Source organism: Chiloscyllium plagiosum, unplaced genomic scaffold (assembly GCF_037043375.1).
Source record: "Chiloscyllium plagiosum isolate Xiang-an unplaced genomic scaffold, Cpla_swu_hap1 HiC_scaffold_24, whole genome shotgun sequence".
In the NCBI taxonomy this organism is placed as follows: Eukaryota; Metazoa; Chordata; class Chondrichthyes; order Orectolobiformes; family Hemiscylliidae; genus Chiloscyllium; species Chiloscyllium plagiosum.
Window position 1 is genome coordinate 738043 of NW_028270162.1, and position 14285 is coordinate 752327.

Below are 14285 nucleotides of genomic sequence, written 5' to 3' on the forward strand. Positions count from 1 at the left end.
AGATATTTTCTCACAACCTGTTCAGATATATTATTACACCCTTACCAGGGACATTATCACAAGAACATTTACGTTGCAAAAGGGAAATGAAAATTCCAATTAGCTGCAGCCAGAATGAGCAAAGTCCTCAAGGGACAATGTTCAGAAAATTTCAGAAGATTGTCCAGTTCTGAGTAACAAGATGCAGCATGAAATTACTTTTGATTAGTTTGTCTTAACTCTGAAACTCTGTGACCAGGTCTTAACTATCATGTCTTAGAATTGAGTGTGTGAAAGGAATTATTATTTCCAATAATAAACTGTAGGGGAAGGTGTAGTTCAAAATTAATATCACAGTTCATCAGGAATGACGGCCTGATGAAGGGCATATGCCCGAAACGTCGATTCTCCTGCTTTTCGGATGCTGCCTGACCGGCTGTGCTTTTCTAGCACCACACTCCCGACGCCCACATCCAGGTCATTTATAAAAATGACAAACAGCAGTGGCCCCAAAACTGATCCTTGTGGTACACCACCAGTAACTGAACTCCAGGATGAACATTTCCCATCAACCATCACCTTCTGTCTTCTTACAACTAGCCAACTTCTGATTCAAACCGCTAAATCAGCCTCAATCCCATGCCTCTGTATTTTGTACAATAGCCTACCGTGGGGAACCTTATCAAACGCCTTACTGAGGTCCATATGCACCACATCCACTGTTTTACTCTCATCCACCTGTTTGGTCACCTTCTTAAAGAACTCAAAAAGGTTTGTGAGGTACAACCTAACCTTCACAAAACCATGTTGACTATCCCTAATCAACTTATTCCTTTCGCGATGATTATAAATCCTATCTCTTATCATCCTTTTTCAACACTTTACCCACAACCGAAGGAAGGCTCACTGGTCTATAATTACCAGGGTTGTCTCTACTCCCTTTCTTGAACAAGGGGACAACATTTACTATCCTCCAGTCTTCTGGCACTATTCCTGTAGACAATGATGACAGATCAAAGCCAAAAGCTCTACAATCTACTCTCTGGCTTCCCAGAGAATCCTAGGATAAATCCCATCCAGCCCAGGGGACTTATCTATTTCCAGAATTGCTAACATCTCCTCCTCATGAACCTCAATCCCGTCTAGCCTAATAGCCTGTATCTCAGCATTCTGCTCAACAACATTGTCCTTTTCCTGTGTGAATACTTAAAAAATGTTAATTCAGCGCCTCTCCTATCTCCTCTGATTCCACACACATCTTCCCACTACTGTCCTTGATTGGCTGTGTTCTCAGTCTAGTCATTCTTTCATTCCTGACATACCTATACAAAGCATCTGAGGAGCAGGAAAATCAATGTTTCAGGCAAAAGCCCTTCATCAGGAATGGCTTTTTCCCAAAACGTCGATTTTCCTGCTCCTCGGATGCTACCTGACCTGCTGTGCTTTTCCAGCACCACTCTAATCTTGACTCTAATCTCCAGCATCTGCAGTACCCACTTCGTCTATACCTATAGAAAGCTTTAGGGCTTTCCTTGTTCCTGCCAAAGACTTCTCATGTCCCCTCCTGGCTCTTCTTAGCTCTCTGTTTAGGATAAAGAATATCCTTTACTAATTGTTACTAACCATGACAGACTAAAAACACTCCAGCAAAGACATTGATTCAATCAGATGAAATGGACAATAAGTGAAGGGGCTTTGGAGTCTTGAGTCCCCCCCCAAACAGGGGGAGGCCTGAGCCGGTAATGCTGAATTTGTTAATGAGGAAGGTGTCATTGCTGGAGGAGGGTCAGTGAATCCTTTTGAATCAGGCAATGTCTCCTTTTGTTGATTTCACTCAGCTCCAGCCAATCAGAAAGAGCTGAATCTGCTGAGCATGACTGGGGGGTGATTAAACATAAATCTGGAACATTTAATCACACTATAAATCAGAGAGTTAAAGTTCACCTTTTAAAATGTGCTTGGATTAAAAAAATCACTCGTGACCTGTTTGAGCTGATTGCGATTTGCTGAGATTTAGTTGTGAAGAGTTGTTCCTGACACAATATTCACAATTTATTCTTTCTTCCTGTGTATCTCTATCTTGTTTCACTTTCTCTCAACTTTCTGTTTGATTCTGGTTTAATCAAATCCTCTTCTCTCTCCCAGGATCAGCAAGTTCCCGGAGCCAGTCAGTGACAGATCATTCCACGAACAAAATGGGATTGGAGGATATTATTAGAAAGGCTTTAATGGGCAGGTACGATGACCACGGCCGGGAGAGGCCAGCAGGCAGTGCAGCTGGTGCTTACCCTCTCGCAATCAGTGCCAGCTCCAATACTGTGGCTCGAGGACAAAGTGCGGACAACCAGAGCGTCCCCTCAACAGGTCTGCACCCCCTCTTTCCCCTCCCTCCTGCTGTACCAGTTTACGTGGTTCACACTCACCGCAGTGCACAAGGATGTGGCGCTAGATTAATCTACATCTGGTAGATTAGGAAACCGGGAATGTTAGTATCACAAAGGGTTCAGACACAGGCTTGATGCTGCTGTCATTTGTCTAATTGGGAATGTTTGAGCCTGTTTTCTGGGATGGGTTTACAGCTCAGTGCTGTTTTCTGCCATAATATCAAAAGTTTTACCAACAGCTAGAAAAACTGCAACCTGCTGTCTGTGTTTTTAGAATTGACTTTTGACAGGCAGACAGAATAGCCATTCACAGGAGAAACAAACTGAAACAATTTGCTAAACTCGAGAGACTTCTTTTATTCATCCTCAGGACGTGGGTGTTGTTGGCTGGGTCAGTGTTTATTGTCCCTAGTTGCCGCCTTGAGAAGGTGGGGGGTGAGCTGTCTTGTTGAACCGCTACAGTCCATGTGCCATGGGTAGACCCACAATGCCCTTAGAGAGGGGATTCCAGGATTGTGACCCAGTGACACTGAAGGATATTAAATGGATTCAGTTACTCACAATGTAAGGACTTGATTGAAATGTTTAACATGTTTCCCACTTTGTTCTACACAAAGTACAAACATGTTGGAGTCATATCCCTGGGTATAGTGCAGAACCGTAGCCTGTGAATGCACGAGATAGTGGCAATGAATTCTCAGTGTTAATCTGGATTTGAATTGTTTGGTGCTGAGTTCCATTGCTTTTTGAATTTCAGGTGGAGGCAAGTTAAAGCTTGGTGTTCAGTCCAAAGGCAGGAAATCCAGGTCCCCAGTCCCTGGTCTGGCCTATTGTGAGAGGCCAACGTCAGCACATTCAGACTCAGACTGTCACAGACGGAGTCCATTAACACAGCAAGTGTGGGAGAACAGACCATCATCCACAGGTATGTACACACCAGCTTTCATTAGAAGCAGACTGTCCCAATGTGTATCTGCGATGAACCCACTGACCCAGGTCAGTAACATCATTCAGACTGTCCATTTACAAACCATCACGGTTTTCAAATCAATAAACCAGCAGTGAGGAGCTAAAACAGAGCAAACAGTTCACCGGGAATACCAAACTATCAGGGATATAACGTGGGTGAGTGGGATATGTCTGATATAACGTGGGTGAGGGGGATATGTCTGATATAATGTGGGTGAGGGGGATATGTCTGATGTAACGTGGGTGAGTGGGATATGTCTGATGTAATGAGGGTGAGTGGGATATGTCTGATGTAATGTGGGTGAGTGGGGAATGTCTGATGTAACGAGGGTGAGTGGGATATGTCTGATATAACGTGGGTGAGGGGGATATGTCTGATATAACGTGGGTGAGGGGGATATGTCTGATGTAATGAGGGTGAGTGGGATATGTCAGATGTAACGTGGGTGAGTGGGATATGTCTGATGTAACGTGGGTGAGTGGGATATGTCAGATGTAACGTGGGTGAGTGGAGTATGTCTGATGTAACGAGGGTGAGTGGAGTATGTCTGATGTAACGTGGGTGAGTGGGGTATGTCTGATGTAACGTGGGTGAGTGGGGTATGTCAGATGTAACGTGGGTGAGTGGGGTATGTCTGATGTAACGAGGGTGAGTGGGGTATGTCTGATGTAACGTGGGTGAGAGGGGTATGTCTGATGTAACGAGGGTGAGTGGGATATGTCTGATGTAACGTGGGTGAGTGGGGTATGTCTGATGTAACGAGGGTGAGTGGGGTATCTCTGATGTCACGTGGGTTAGTGGGGTATCTCTGTCACGTGGGTGATTGGGATATATCTGATGTAACGAGGGTGAGTGGGGTATCTCTGATGTAATATGGGTGAGTGGGATATCCCTGATGTAATGTGGGTGAGTGGGATATCTCTGATGTAACGTGTGTGAGTGGGATATCCCTGATGTAATGTGGGTGAGTGGGATATCTCTGATGTAATGTGGGTGAGTGGGATATCTCTGATGTAACGTGTGTGAGTGGGGTATCTCTGATGTAATGTGGGTGAGTGGGATATGTCTGATATAACGTGGGTGAGCGGGGTATGTCTGATGTAAGGTGGGTGAGTGGGGTATGTCTGATGTAACGAGGGTGAGTGGAGTATCTCTGATGTCACGTGGGTTAGTGGGGTATCTCTGTCACGTGGGTGAGTGGGATATATCTGATGTAATGAGGGTGAGTGGGGTATCTCTGATGTAATATGGGTGAGTGGGGTATTTCTGTCACGTGGGTGAGTGGGATATGTCTGATGTAACGTGGGTGAGTGGGATATCCCTGATGTAACGTGGGTGAGTGGGATATCTCTGATGTAACATGGGTGAGTGGGGTATCTCTGATGTAACGTGGGTGAGTGGGATATGTCTGATGTAACGTGGGTGAGTGGGGTATCTCTGATGTAATGTGGGTTAGTGGGATATCTCTGTCACGTGGGTGAGTGGGATATGTCTGATGTAACGAGGATGAGTGGGGTATCTCTGATGTAACGTGGGTGAGTGGAATATCTCTGTAACGTGGGTGAGTGGAATATCTCTGATGTAACGTGGGTGATTGGGATATGTCTGATGTAACGTGGGTGAGTGGGGTATGTCTGATGTAACGTGGGTGAGTGGGATATGTCTGATGTAACGTGGGTGAGTGGGATATGTCTGATGTAACGTGGGTGAGTGGGATATCTCTGATGTAACGAGGGTGAGTGGGGTATGTCTGATGTAACGTGGGTGAGTGGGATATGTCTGATGTAACGTGGGTGAGTGGGATATGTCTGATGTAACGTGGGTGAGTGGGGTATGTCTGATGTAACGAGGGTGAGTGGGATATCTCTGATGTAACGTGGGTGAGTGGGATATATCTGATTTAACTTGGGTGAGTGGGGTATCTCTGTCACTTGGTTGAATGGGGTATCTCTGATGTAATGTGGGTGAGTGGGATATCTCTGATGTAACGTGGGTGAGTGGGGTATCTCTGATGTAACGTGGGTGAGTGGGATATTTAGATTTTTAGAATAGATTAGATTACAGTGTGGAAACAGGCCCTTCGGCCCAACAAGTCCACACCGACCCGCCGAAGCGAAACCCACCCATACCCCTACATTTTACCCCTTACCTAACACTATGGGCAATTTAGTATGGCCAATTCACCTGACCCTGCACATCTTTGGACTGTGGGAGGAAACCGGAGCACCCGGAGGAAACCCACGCAGACACGGGGAGAACGTGCAAACTCCACACAGTCAGTCGCCTGAGGCGGGAATTGAACCCGGGTCTCTGGCGCTGTGAGGCAGCAGTGCTAACCACTGTGCCACCGTGCCGCCCACCCTCTGATATCTCTGATGTAACATGGGTGAGTGGGATATCTCTGATGTAACGTGAGTGAGTGGGATATCTCTGATGTAACGTGGGTGAGTGGGGTATCTCTGATGTAACATGGGTGAGTGGTATATGTCTGATGTAACGTGGGTGAGTGGGATATCTCTGATGTAACATGGGTGAGTGGGATATGTCTGATGTAACGTGGGTGAGTGGGATATCTCTGATGTAACGTGGGTGAGTGGGATATCTCTGATGTAACGTGGGTGAGTGGGATATCTCTGATGTAACGTGGGTGAGTGGAGTATCTCTGATGTAACATGGGTGAGTGGGATATGTCTGATGTAACGAGGGTGAGTGGGGTATCTCTGATGTAACGTGGGTGAGTGGGGTATGTCTGATGTAAGGTGGGTGAGTGGAGTATGTCTGATGTAACGTGGGTGAGTGGGGTATCTCTGATTTAACGTGGGTGAGTGGGATATCTCTGATGTAACGTGGGTGAGTGGGGTATCTCTGATGAAACGTGGGTGAGTGGGGTATCTCTGATGTAACGTGGGTGAGTGGGATATCTCTGATGTAACGTGGGTGAGTGGGATATCTCTGATGTAACGTGGGTGAGTGGGATATCTCTGATGTAACGTGGGTGAGTGGGATATCTCTGATGTAACGTGGGTGAGTGGGGTATGTCTGATGTAACATGGGTGAGTGGGATATCTCTGATGTAACGTGGGTGAGTGGGATATGTCTGATGTAACGTGGGTGAGTGGTATATGTCTGATGTAACGTGCGTGAGTGGGGTATCTCTGATTTAACGTGGGTGAGTGGGATATCTCTGATGTAACGTGGGTGAGTGGGGTATCTCTGATGAAACGTGGTGAGTGGGATATCTCTGATGTAACGTGGGTGAGTGGGATATCTCTGATGTAACGTGGGTGAGTGGGATATCTCTGATGTAACGTGGGTGAGTGGGATATCTCTGATGTAATGTGGGTAAGTGGGGTATCTCTGATGTAACGTGGGTGAGTGGGATATCTCTGATGTAACGTGGGTGAGTGGGATATCTCTGATGTAACGTGGGTGAGTGGGGTATCTCTGATGTAATGTGGGTAAGTGGGGTATCTCTGATGTAACGTGGGTGAGTGGGATATCTCTGATGTAACGTGGGTGAGTGGGATATGTCTGATGTAACGTGGGTGAGTGGGATATGTCTGATGTAACGTGGGTGAGTGGGGTATCTCTGATGTAATGTGGGTAAGTGGGGTATCTCTGATGTAACGTGGGTGAGTGGGATATCTCTGATGTAACGTGGGTGAGTGGGATATCTCTGATGTAACGTGGGTGAGTGGGGTATCTCTGATGTAATGTGGGTAAGTGGGGTATCTCTGATGTAACGTGGGTGAGTGGGGTATCTCTGATGTAACGTGGGTGAGTGGGATATCTCTGATGTAACGTGGGTGAGTGGGATATGTCTGATGTAACGTGGGTGAGTGGGATATGTCTGATGTAACGTGGGTGAGTGGGGTATCTCTGATGTAATGTGGGTAAGTGGGGTATCTCTGATGTAACGTGGGTGAGTGGGATATCTCTGATGTAACGTGGGTGAGTGGGGTATCTCTGATGTAACGTGGGTGAGTGGGGTATCTCTGATGTAATGTGGGTAAGTGGGGTATCTCTGATGTAACGTGGGTGAGTGGGGTATCTCTGATGTAACGTGGGTGAGTGGGATATCTCTGATGTAACGTGGGTGAGTGGGATATGTCTGATGTAACGTGGGTGAGTGGGATATGTCTGATGTAACGTGGGTGAGTGGGATATCTCTGATGTAACGTGGGTGAGTGGGATATGTCTGATGTAACGTGGGTGAGTGGGATATCTCTGATGTAACGTGGGTGAGTGGGATATCTCTGATGTAACGTGGGTGAGTGGGATATGTCTGATGTAACGTGGGTGAGTGGGGTATGTCTGATGTAACGTGGGTGAGTGGGATATCTCTGATGTAACGTGGGTGAGTGGGATATGTCTGATGTAACGTGGGTGAGTGGGGTATGTCTGATGTAACGTGGGTGAGTGGGATATGTCTGATGTAACGTGGGTGAGTGGGATATGTCTGATGTAACGTGGGTGAGTGGGATATCTCTGATGTAACGTGGGTGAGTGGGATATGTCTGATGTAACGTGGGTGAGTGGGGTATGTCTGATGTAACATGGGTGAGTGGGCTATGTCTGATGTAACGTGGGTGAGTGGGATATCTCTGATGTAACGTGGGTGAGTGGGATATCTCTGATGTAACGTGGGTGAGTGGGATATCTCTGATGTAACGTGGGTGAGTGGGATATGTCTGATGTAACGTGGGTGAGTGGGGTATGTCTGATGTAACATGGGTGAGTGGGCTATGTCTGATGTAACGTGGGTGAGTGGGATATCTCTGATGTAACGTGGGTGAGTGGGATATCTCTGATGTAACGTGGGTGAGTGGGATATCTCTGATGTAACGTGGGTGAGTGGGGTATGTCTGATGTAACGTGGGTGAGTGGTATATGTCTGATGTAACGTGGGTAAGTGGGGTATGTCTGATGTAACGTGGGTGAGTGGTATATGTCTGATGTAACGAGGGTGAGTGGGGTATGTCTGATGTAACATGGGTGAGTGGAGTATCTCTGATGTAACGTGGGTGAGTGGAGTATCTCTGATGTAACGTGGGTGAGTGGGATATCTCTGATGTAACGTGGGTGAGTGGGATATCTCTGATGTAACGTGGGTGAGTGGGATATCTCTGATGTAACGTGGGTGAGTGGGATATCTCTGATGTAACGTGGGTGAGTGGGATATCTCTGATGTAACGAGGGTGAGTGGAGTATCTCTGATGTAACGTGGGTGAGTGGGGTATGTCTGATGTAACATGGGTGAGTGGGATATCTCTGATGTAACGTGGGTGAGTGGAGTATCTCTGATGTAACGAGGGTGAGTGGGGTATGTCTGATGTAACGTGGGTGAGTGGGGTATCTCATGTGTAATGTGGGTGAGTGGAATATCTCTGAAATGTGTAGAACCCAATTTTAGAGACCATTTACTAACAGTTGTGTGAGCGAGAAACAGCCAGATATCCCTGACCAAGATAAAGTAGTGGCATCAGGGAGAGTAAAAGGAGCAGTCACCGACTGAACAATAGTGTAGTTCTTTTATAGACACAGAGCGAGGGAGAGAACTGGTGGTGGTTTAACCTGAGGGTCACCTCACCTCAGGTGAGGAGAGAGTTTGAGAAGGAGAGCCTTTCATGGTAACCTCAGGCTGTGTGCGAATTGAACCCACACTATTGGTGCCATTCTGAATTACAAACCAAGTGTCCAGCCAACTGAGCTAACTGAGCCTCATCAGTGACTGTGACAACATCTAAACCTGCCAGGAGAGATATTGAGAGAGACACAGGATTTGGCAGGATCTTGGGCAGTAGTACGGAAGGTGAAATCAGTGTTTAGGGGGACAGTATGGTGGTTGCTTAGACCCCCGGGAACTATGGTCATTGTCACTGTCACCACAAGAGAGTCTCTGAATTCCCAGGACAATACATCAGACAACAACGAGTTTTTATTATGGTCTGTGGTATTCACAGGCTGGACCATTATTTCTTGCACCCTCTGTCCCTCATTACCCCTCAGAGAGTGGCTTGTGCTGCTGTTTCAGAGGAGAAGTATGAGCCAACCCCATTGCTGTGGGTCTGGAGTCACATGTAGGCCGGACTGGGTAAGGATGTGGTTTCCTTCCCAAAAGGACATTGTGACCCCAATGGCTTTTTCTGACAATTGATCATTTGGTGGTCACTGTGGCACCCAGCTTTGTGTTTCAGGCTTTTGATTGAATTTAAATTACATCAGGAGCGGGGATGGGTTTTGAAGTTATATATCCAGATCATTCAGGTAGTCCCAGAATTATTCACCCAATGGCATCACCATAAGGTTCCCTCTTGCCCCCATGGCTGGGAGGTCAGGGGCAGCTCAGTCTGGGGCTTCTACCTTCAATACCATAGTCCTCTGGTTGCAGTGTAAGGTCAGAGTGCAATGGCACAGGGCACTCCTTCCATTCTTAAATGGCCCTGTTCTCACGGGATCCACTTCCAATCTGTCACATCGGTGGGGGGTGTACTCAGAGAGTAAAAATGGATTCTCCGTATTGGTCAGAAAGTGGATCTTTAAACAAACTATAACCCACCAACACATGTCAACCGATCACACCAGAACCAATAATCTAAGTTTACATATCTCTGCAATACTGAGGGAGCGCCGCACTGTCGGAAGGTCAGTGCTGAGGGAGTGCCGCACTGTCGGAGGGTCAGTGCTGAGGGAGTGCCGCACTGTCGGAGGGTCAGTGCTGAGGGAGTGCCGCACTATCAGAGGGTCAGTGCTGAGGGAGTGATGCACTGTCGGAGGGTCAGTGCTGAGGGAGTGCCGCACTGTCAGAGGGTCAGTGCTGAGGGAGTGATGCACTGTCGGAGGGTCAGTGCTGAGGGAGCGCCGCACTGTCAGAGGGTCAGTGCTGAGGGAGCGCCGCACTGTCGGAGGGTCAGTGCTGAGGGAGCGCCGCACTGTCGGAGGGTCAGTGCTGAGGGAGCGCCGCACTGTCGGAGGGTCAGTGCTGAGGGAGTGCCGCACTGTCGGAGGGTCAGTGCTGAGGGAGCGCCGCACTGTCGGAGGGTCAGTGCTGAGGGAGCGCCGCACTGTCGGAGGGTCAGTGCTGAGGGAGCGCCGCACTGTCAGAGGGTCAGTACTGAGGGAGTGATGCAATGTCGGAGGGTCAGTGCTGAGGGAGTGCCGCACTGTCAGAGGGTCAGTGCTGAGAGAGTGATGTACTGTCGGAGGGTCAGTGCTGAGGGAGTGCCGCACTGTCGGAGTGGCGCACTGTCGGAGGGTTAGTGCTGAGGGAGCGCCGCACTGTCAGAGGGGCAGTGCTGAGGGAGTGCCGCACTGTCGGAGGGTCAGTGCTGAGGGAGCGCCGCACTGTCGGAGGGTCAGTGCTGAGGGAGCGCCGCACTGTCGGAGGGTCAGTGCTGAGGGAGCGCCGCACTGTCAGAGGGGCAGTGCTGAGGGAGCGCCGCACTGTCGGAGGGTCAGTGCTGAGGGAGCGCCGCACTGTCGGAGGGTCAGTGCTGAGGGAGTGCCGCACTGTCAGAGGATCAGTGCTGAGGGAGCGCCGCACTGTCGGAGGGTCAGTGCTGAGGGAGCGCCGCACTGTCGGAGGGTCAGTGCTGGGGGAGTGGGCACTGTCGGAGGGTCAGTGCTGAGGGACTGATGCACTGTCGGAGGGTCTGTGCTGAGGGAGTGGCGCACTGTCAGAGGGTCAGTGCTGAGGGAGTGGGCACTGTCGGAGGGTCAGTGCTGAGGGAGTGGGCACTGTCGGAGGGTCAGTGCTGAGGGAGTGGGCACTGTCGGAGGGACAGGTGGATGACCCTCAATTGAATTGTTAAACTGAGACCTTCTCTGTACTGTATTTATTTATGTACATGTTGTGTAGGAAAGCGAGGTGCCCTTGACAGTGTGCGATGTTATAATGAGAGGGAGGATTTTAGTTTGGGATTGTCGATGTGAGATTGAGCTTTTCTCTTTGTTTGCAGGTTCTGCTCCGTTTCCCTACAACGCTCTGACAGCGAGACTCCCACCAGGCCTTCTGTCAACATCATTGGCTCCACGCTCTGTGCTAGTCCCGATGCTGCAGCAGCAGCACTGGGAGAGGGAGCCATTGCTGTCTGCTCAGTATGAAACCCTGTCTGACAGCGAATGAACTGCAGAGACCTGGTGCTGTATAATGGAGACAGTGCCTATCCTCACTTCAAACAGACCCTCTCCCTGAATACTGACTGCATGAAACCACACATTGATCGCTATTTTAAGGCAATTTACTGTTGTACATCCGGAAGCTGCGATAAATATCCTTCTCTAACTTCACCTTTTCACAAAGCAATGTTTATTTTTATTTTTTTTTATTTAGTAATCTTAAATTGCCTTTTAACCTATCACTTTGTTTCTCTGACTTTATTAAAAATGAATTTAGACAACCCTTGGTGATTTTGATGTTTCTCAAAGTCAGTTTCTCTTTTCTGGTGATTCCGCCAAACGCAATCAAACCAACGTCCACCAAGCTCCAAAAGATTTTTAAATCACTCCTAATCACAATTGTTGACAATCCCAATAAATTAAAGTGGACATTGTGAGGTCATTCCGTGTGGGTCAGCGGTCAGTCTGCCTCAGTGAGTGGTCACTGTATTGGTCAGTGGTCAGTCTGTCTCAGTGAGTGGTCACTTTATTGGTCAGCAGTCAGTCTGTCTCAGTGAGTGGTCACTGTTGGTCAGTGGTCAGTCTGTCTCGGGGAGTGGTCACTTGGTCAGCGGTCAGTCTGTCTCAGTGAGTGGTCACTTTATTGGTCAGCAGTCAGTCTGTCTCTGAGTGGTCACTGTTGATCAGCGGTCAGTCTGTCTCGGTGAGTGGTCACTGTTGATCAGCGGTCAGTCTGTCTCGGTGAGTGGTCACTGTTGGTCAGCGGTCAGTCTGTCTCAGTGAGTGGTCACTTTATTGGTCAGCAGTCAGTCTGTCTCAGTAAGTGGTCACTTTATTGGTCAGCGGTCAGTCTGCCTCGGTGAGTAGTCACTGTATTGGTCAGCGGTCTGTCTGTCTCAGTGAGTGGTCACTTTGTTGATCAGCGGTCAGTCTATCTCAGTGAGTGGTCACTGTATTGGTCAGCGGTCTGTCTGTCTCAGTGAGTGGTCACTTTATTGATCAGCAGTCAGTCTATCTCAGTGAGTGGTCACTGTATTGGTCAGCGGTCAGTCTGCCTCGGTGAGTAGTCACTGTATTGGTCAGTGGTCAGTCTGTCTCAGGGAGTGGTCACTGTATTGGTCAGCGGTCAGTCTGCCTCGGTGAGTGGTCACTTTATTGGTCAGCAGTCAGTCTGTCTCAGTGAGTGGTCACTGTATTGGTCAGCGGTCAGTCTGCCTCGGTGAGTGGTCACTGTATTGGTCAGTGGTCATTCTGTCTCAGTGAGTGGTCACTGTATTGGTCAGCGGTCAGTCTGTCTCAGTGAGTGGTCACTGTTGGTCAGCAGTCAGTCTGTCTCTGAGTGGTCACTTTATTGGTCAGCAGTCAGTCTGTCTCAGTGAGTGGTCACTGTATTGGTCAGCGGTCAGTCTGCCTCGGTGAGTGGTCACTGTATTGGGTCAGTGGTCATTCTGTCTCAGTGAGTGGTCACTGTATTGGTCAGCGGTCAGTCTGCCTCGGTGAGTGGTCACTGTATTGGGTCAGTGGTCATTCTGTCTCAGTGAGTGGTCACTGTTGGTCAGCAGTCAGTCTGTCTCGGTGAGTGGTCACTGTATTGGTCAGTGGTCATTCTGTCTCAGTGAGTGGTCACTGTATTGGTCAGCGGTCAGTCTGTCTCAGTGAGTGGTCACTGTATTGGTTAGCGGTCAGTCTGTCTCAGTGAGTGGTCACTGTTGGTCAGCAGTCAGTCAGTCTGTCTCAGTGAGTGGTCACTGTATTGGTCAGCGGTCAGTCTGTCTCAGTGAGTGGTCACTGTTGGTCAGCGGTCAGTCTGCCTCGGTGAGTGGTCACTGTATTGGTCAGTGGTCAGTCTGTCTCAGTGATTGGTCACTGTATTGGTTAGCGGTCAGTCTGTCTCAGTGAGTGGTCACTGTTGGTCAGCAGTCAGTCAGTCTGTCTCAGTGAGTGGTTACTGTATTGGTCAGCGGTCAGTCTGTCTCAGTGAGTGGTCACTGTTGGTCAGCGGTCAGTCTGCCTCGGTGAGTGGTCACTGTATTGGTCAGTGGTCAGTCTGTCTCAGTGAGTGGTCACTGTATTGGTCAGCGGTCAGTCTGTCTCAGTGAGTGGTCACTTGGTCAGCGGTCAGTCTGTCTCAGTGAGTGGTCACTTTATTGGTCAGCAGTCAGTCTGTCTCAGTGAGTGGTCACTGTATTGGTCAGTGGTCAGTCTGCCTCGGTGAGTGGTCACTGTATTGGTCAGTGGTCATTCTGTCTCTGAGTGGTCACTGTATTGGTCAGTGGTCAGTCTGTCTCAGTGAGTGGTCACTGGTCAGCAGTCAGTCTGTCTCTGAGTGGTCACTTTATTGGTCAGCGGTCAGTCTGTCTCAGTGAGTGGTCACTGTTGGTCAGCGGTCAGTCTGCCTCGGTGAGTGGTCACTGTATTGGTCAGTGGTCAGTCTGTCTCAGTGAGTGGTCACTGTATTGGTCAGCGGTCAGTCTGTCTCAGTGAGTGGTCACTGGTCAGCGGTCAGTCTGTCTCTGAGTGGTCACTTTATTGGTCAGCGGTCATTCTGTCTCAGTGAGTGGTCACTGTATTGATCAGCGGTCAGTCTGTCTCAGTGAGTGGTTACTGTGTTGGTCAGCGGTCAGTCTGTCTCAGTGAGTGGTTACTGTGTTGGTCAGCGGTCAGTCTGTCTCGGTAAGTGGTCACTATTGGTCAGCAGTCAGTCTTTCTCAGTGAGTGGTCACTGTATTGGTTAGCGGTCAGTCTGTCTCGGTGAGTGGTCGCTATTGGTCAGTGGTCAGTCTGTCTCGGTGAGTGGTCACTGTATTGGTCAGCGGTCAGTCTGTCTCAGTGAG

At 48.9% G+C, this 14285-nt stretch overlaps 1 protein-coding gene across 9 annotated transcripts in view; it reads left to right on the top strand.

Moving 5' to 3' along the window:
* Window positions 1–11734, top strand: part of ncor2 (nuclear receptor corepressor 2) — a 418107-nt gene extending 406373 nt beyond the window's left edge. For all 9 annotated transcript variants that reach the window (XM_087999801.1, XM_087999810.1, XM_087999806.1 and 6 more), the window contains 3 exons: window positions 2125–2343; window positions 3121–3288; window positions 11292–11734. In XM_087999801.1, coding sequence (XP_087855927.1) covers window positions 2125–2343; window positions 3121–3288; window positions 11292–11458 — 554 coding nt within the window. In that variant the 3' untranslated portion in view covers window positions 11459–11734. The remainder of the gene's footprint in view (window positions 1–2124; window positions 2344–3120; window positions 3289–11291) is intronic.
* The last annotated feature ends 2551 nt before the right edge of the window (window positions 11735–14285 follow it).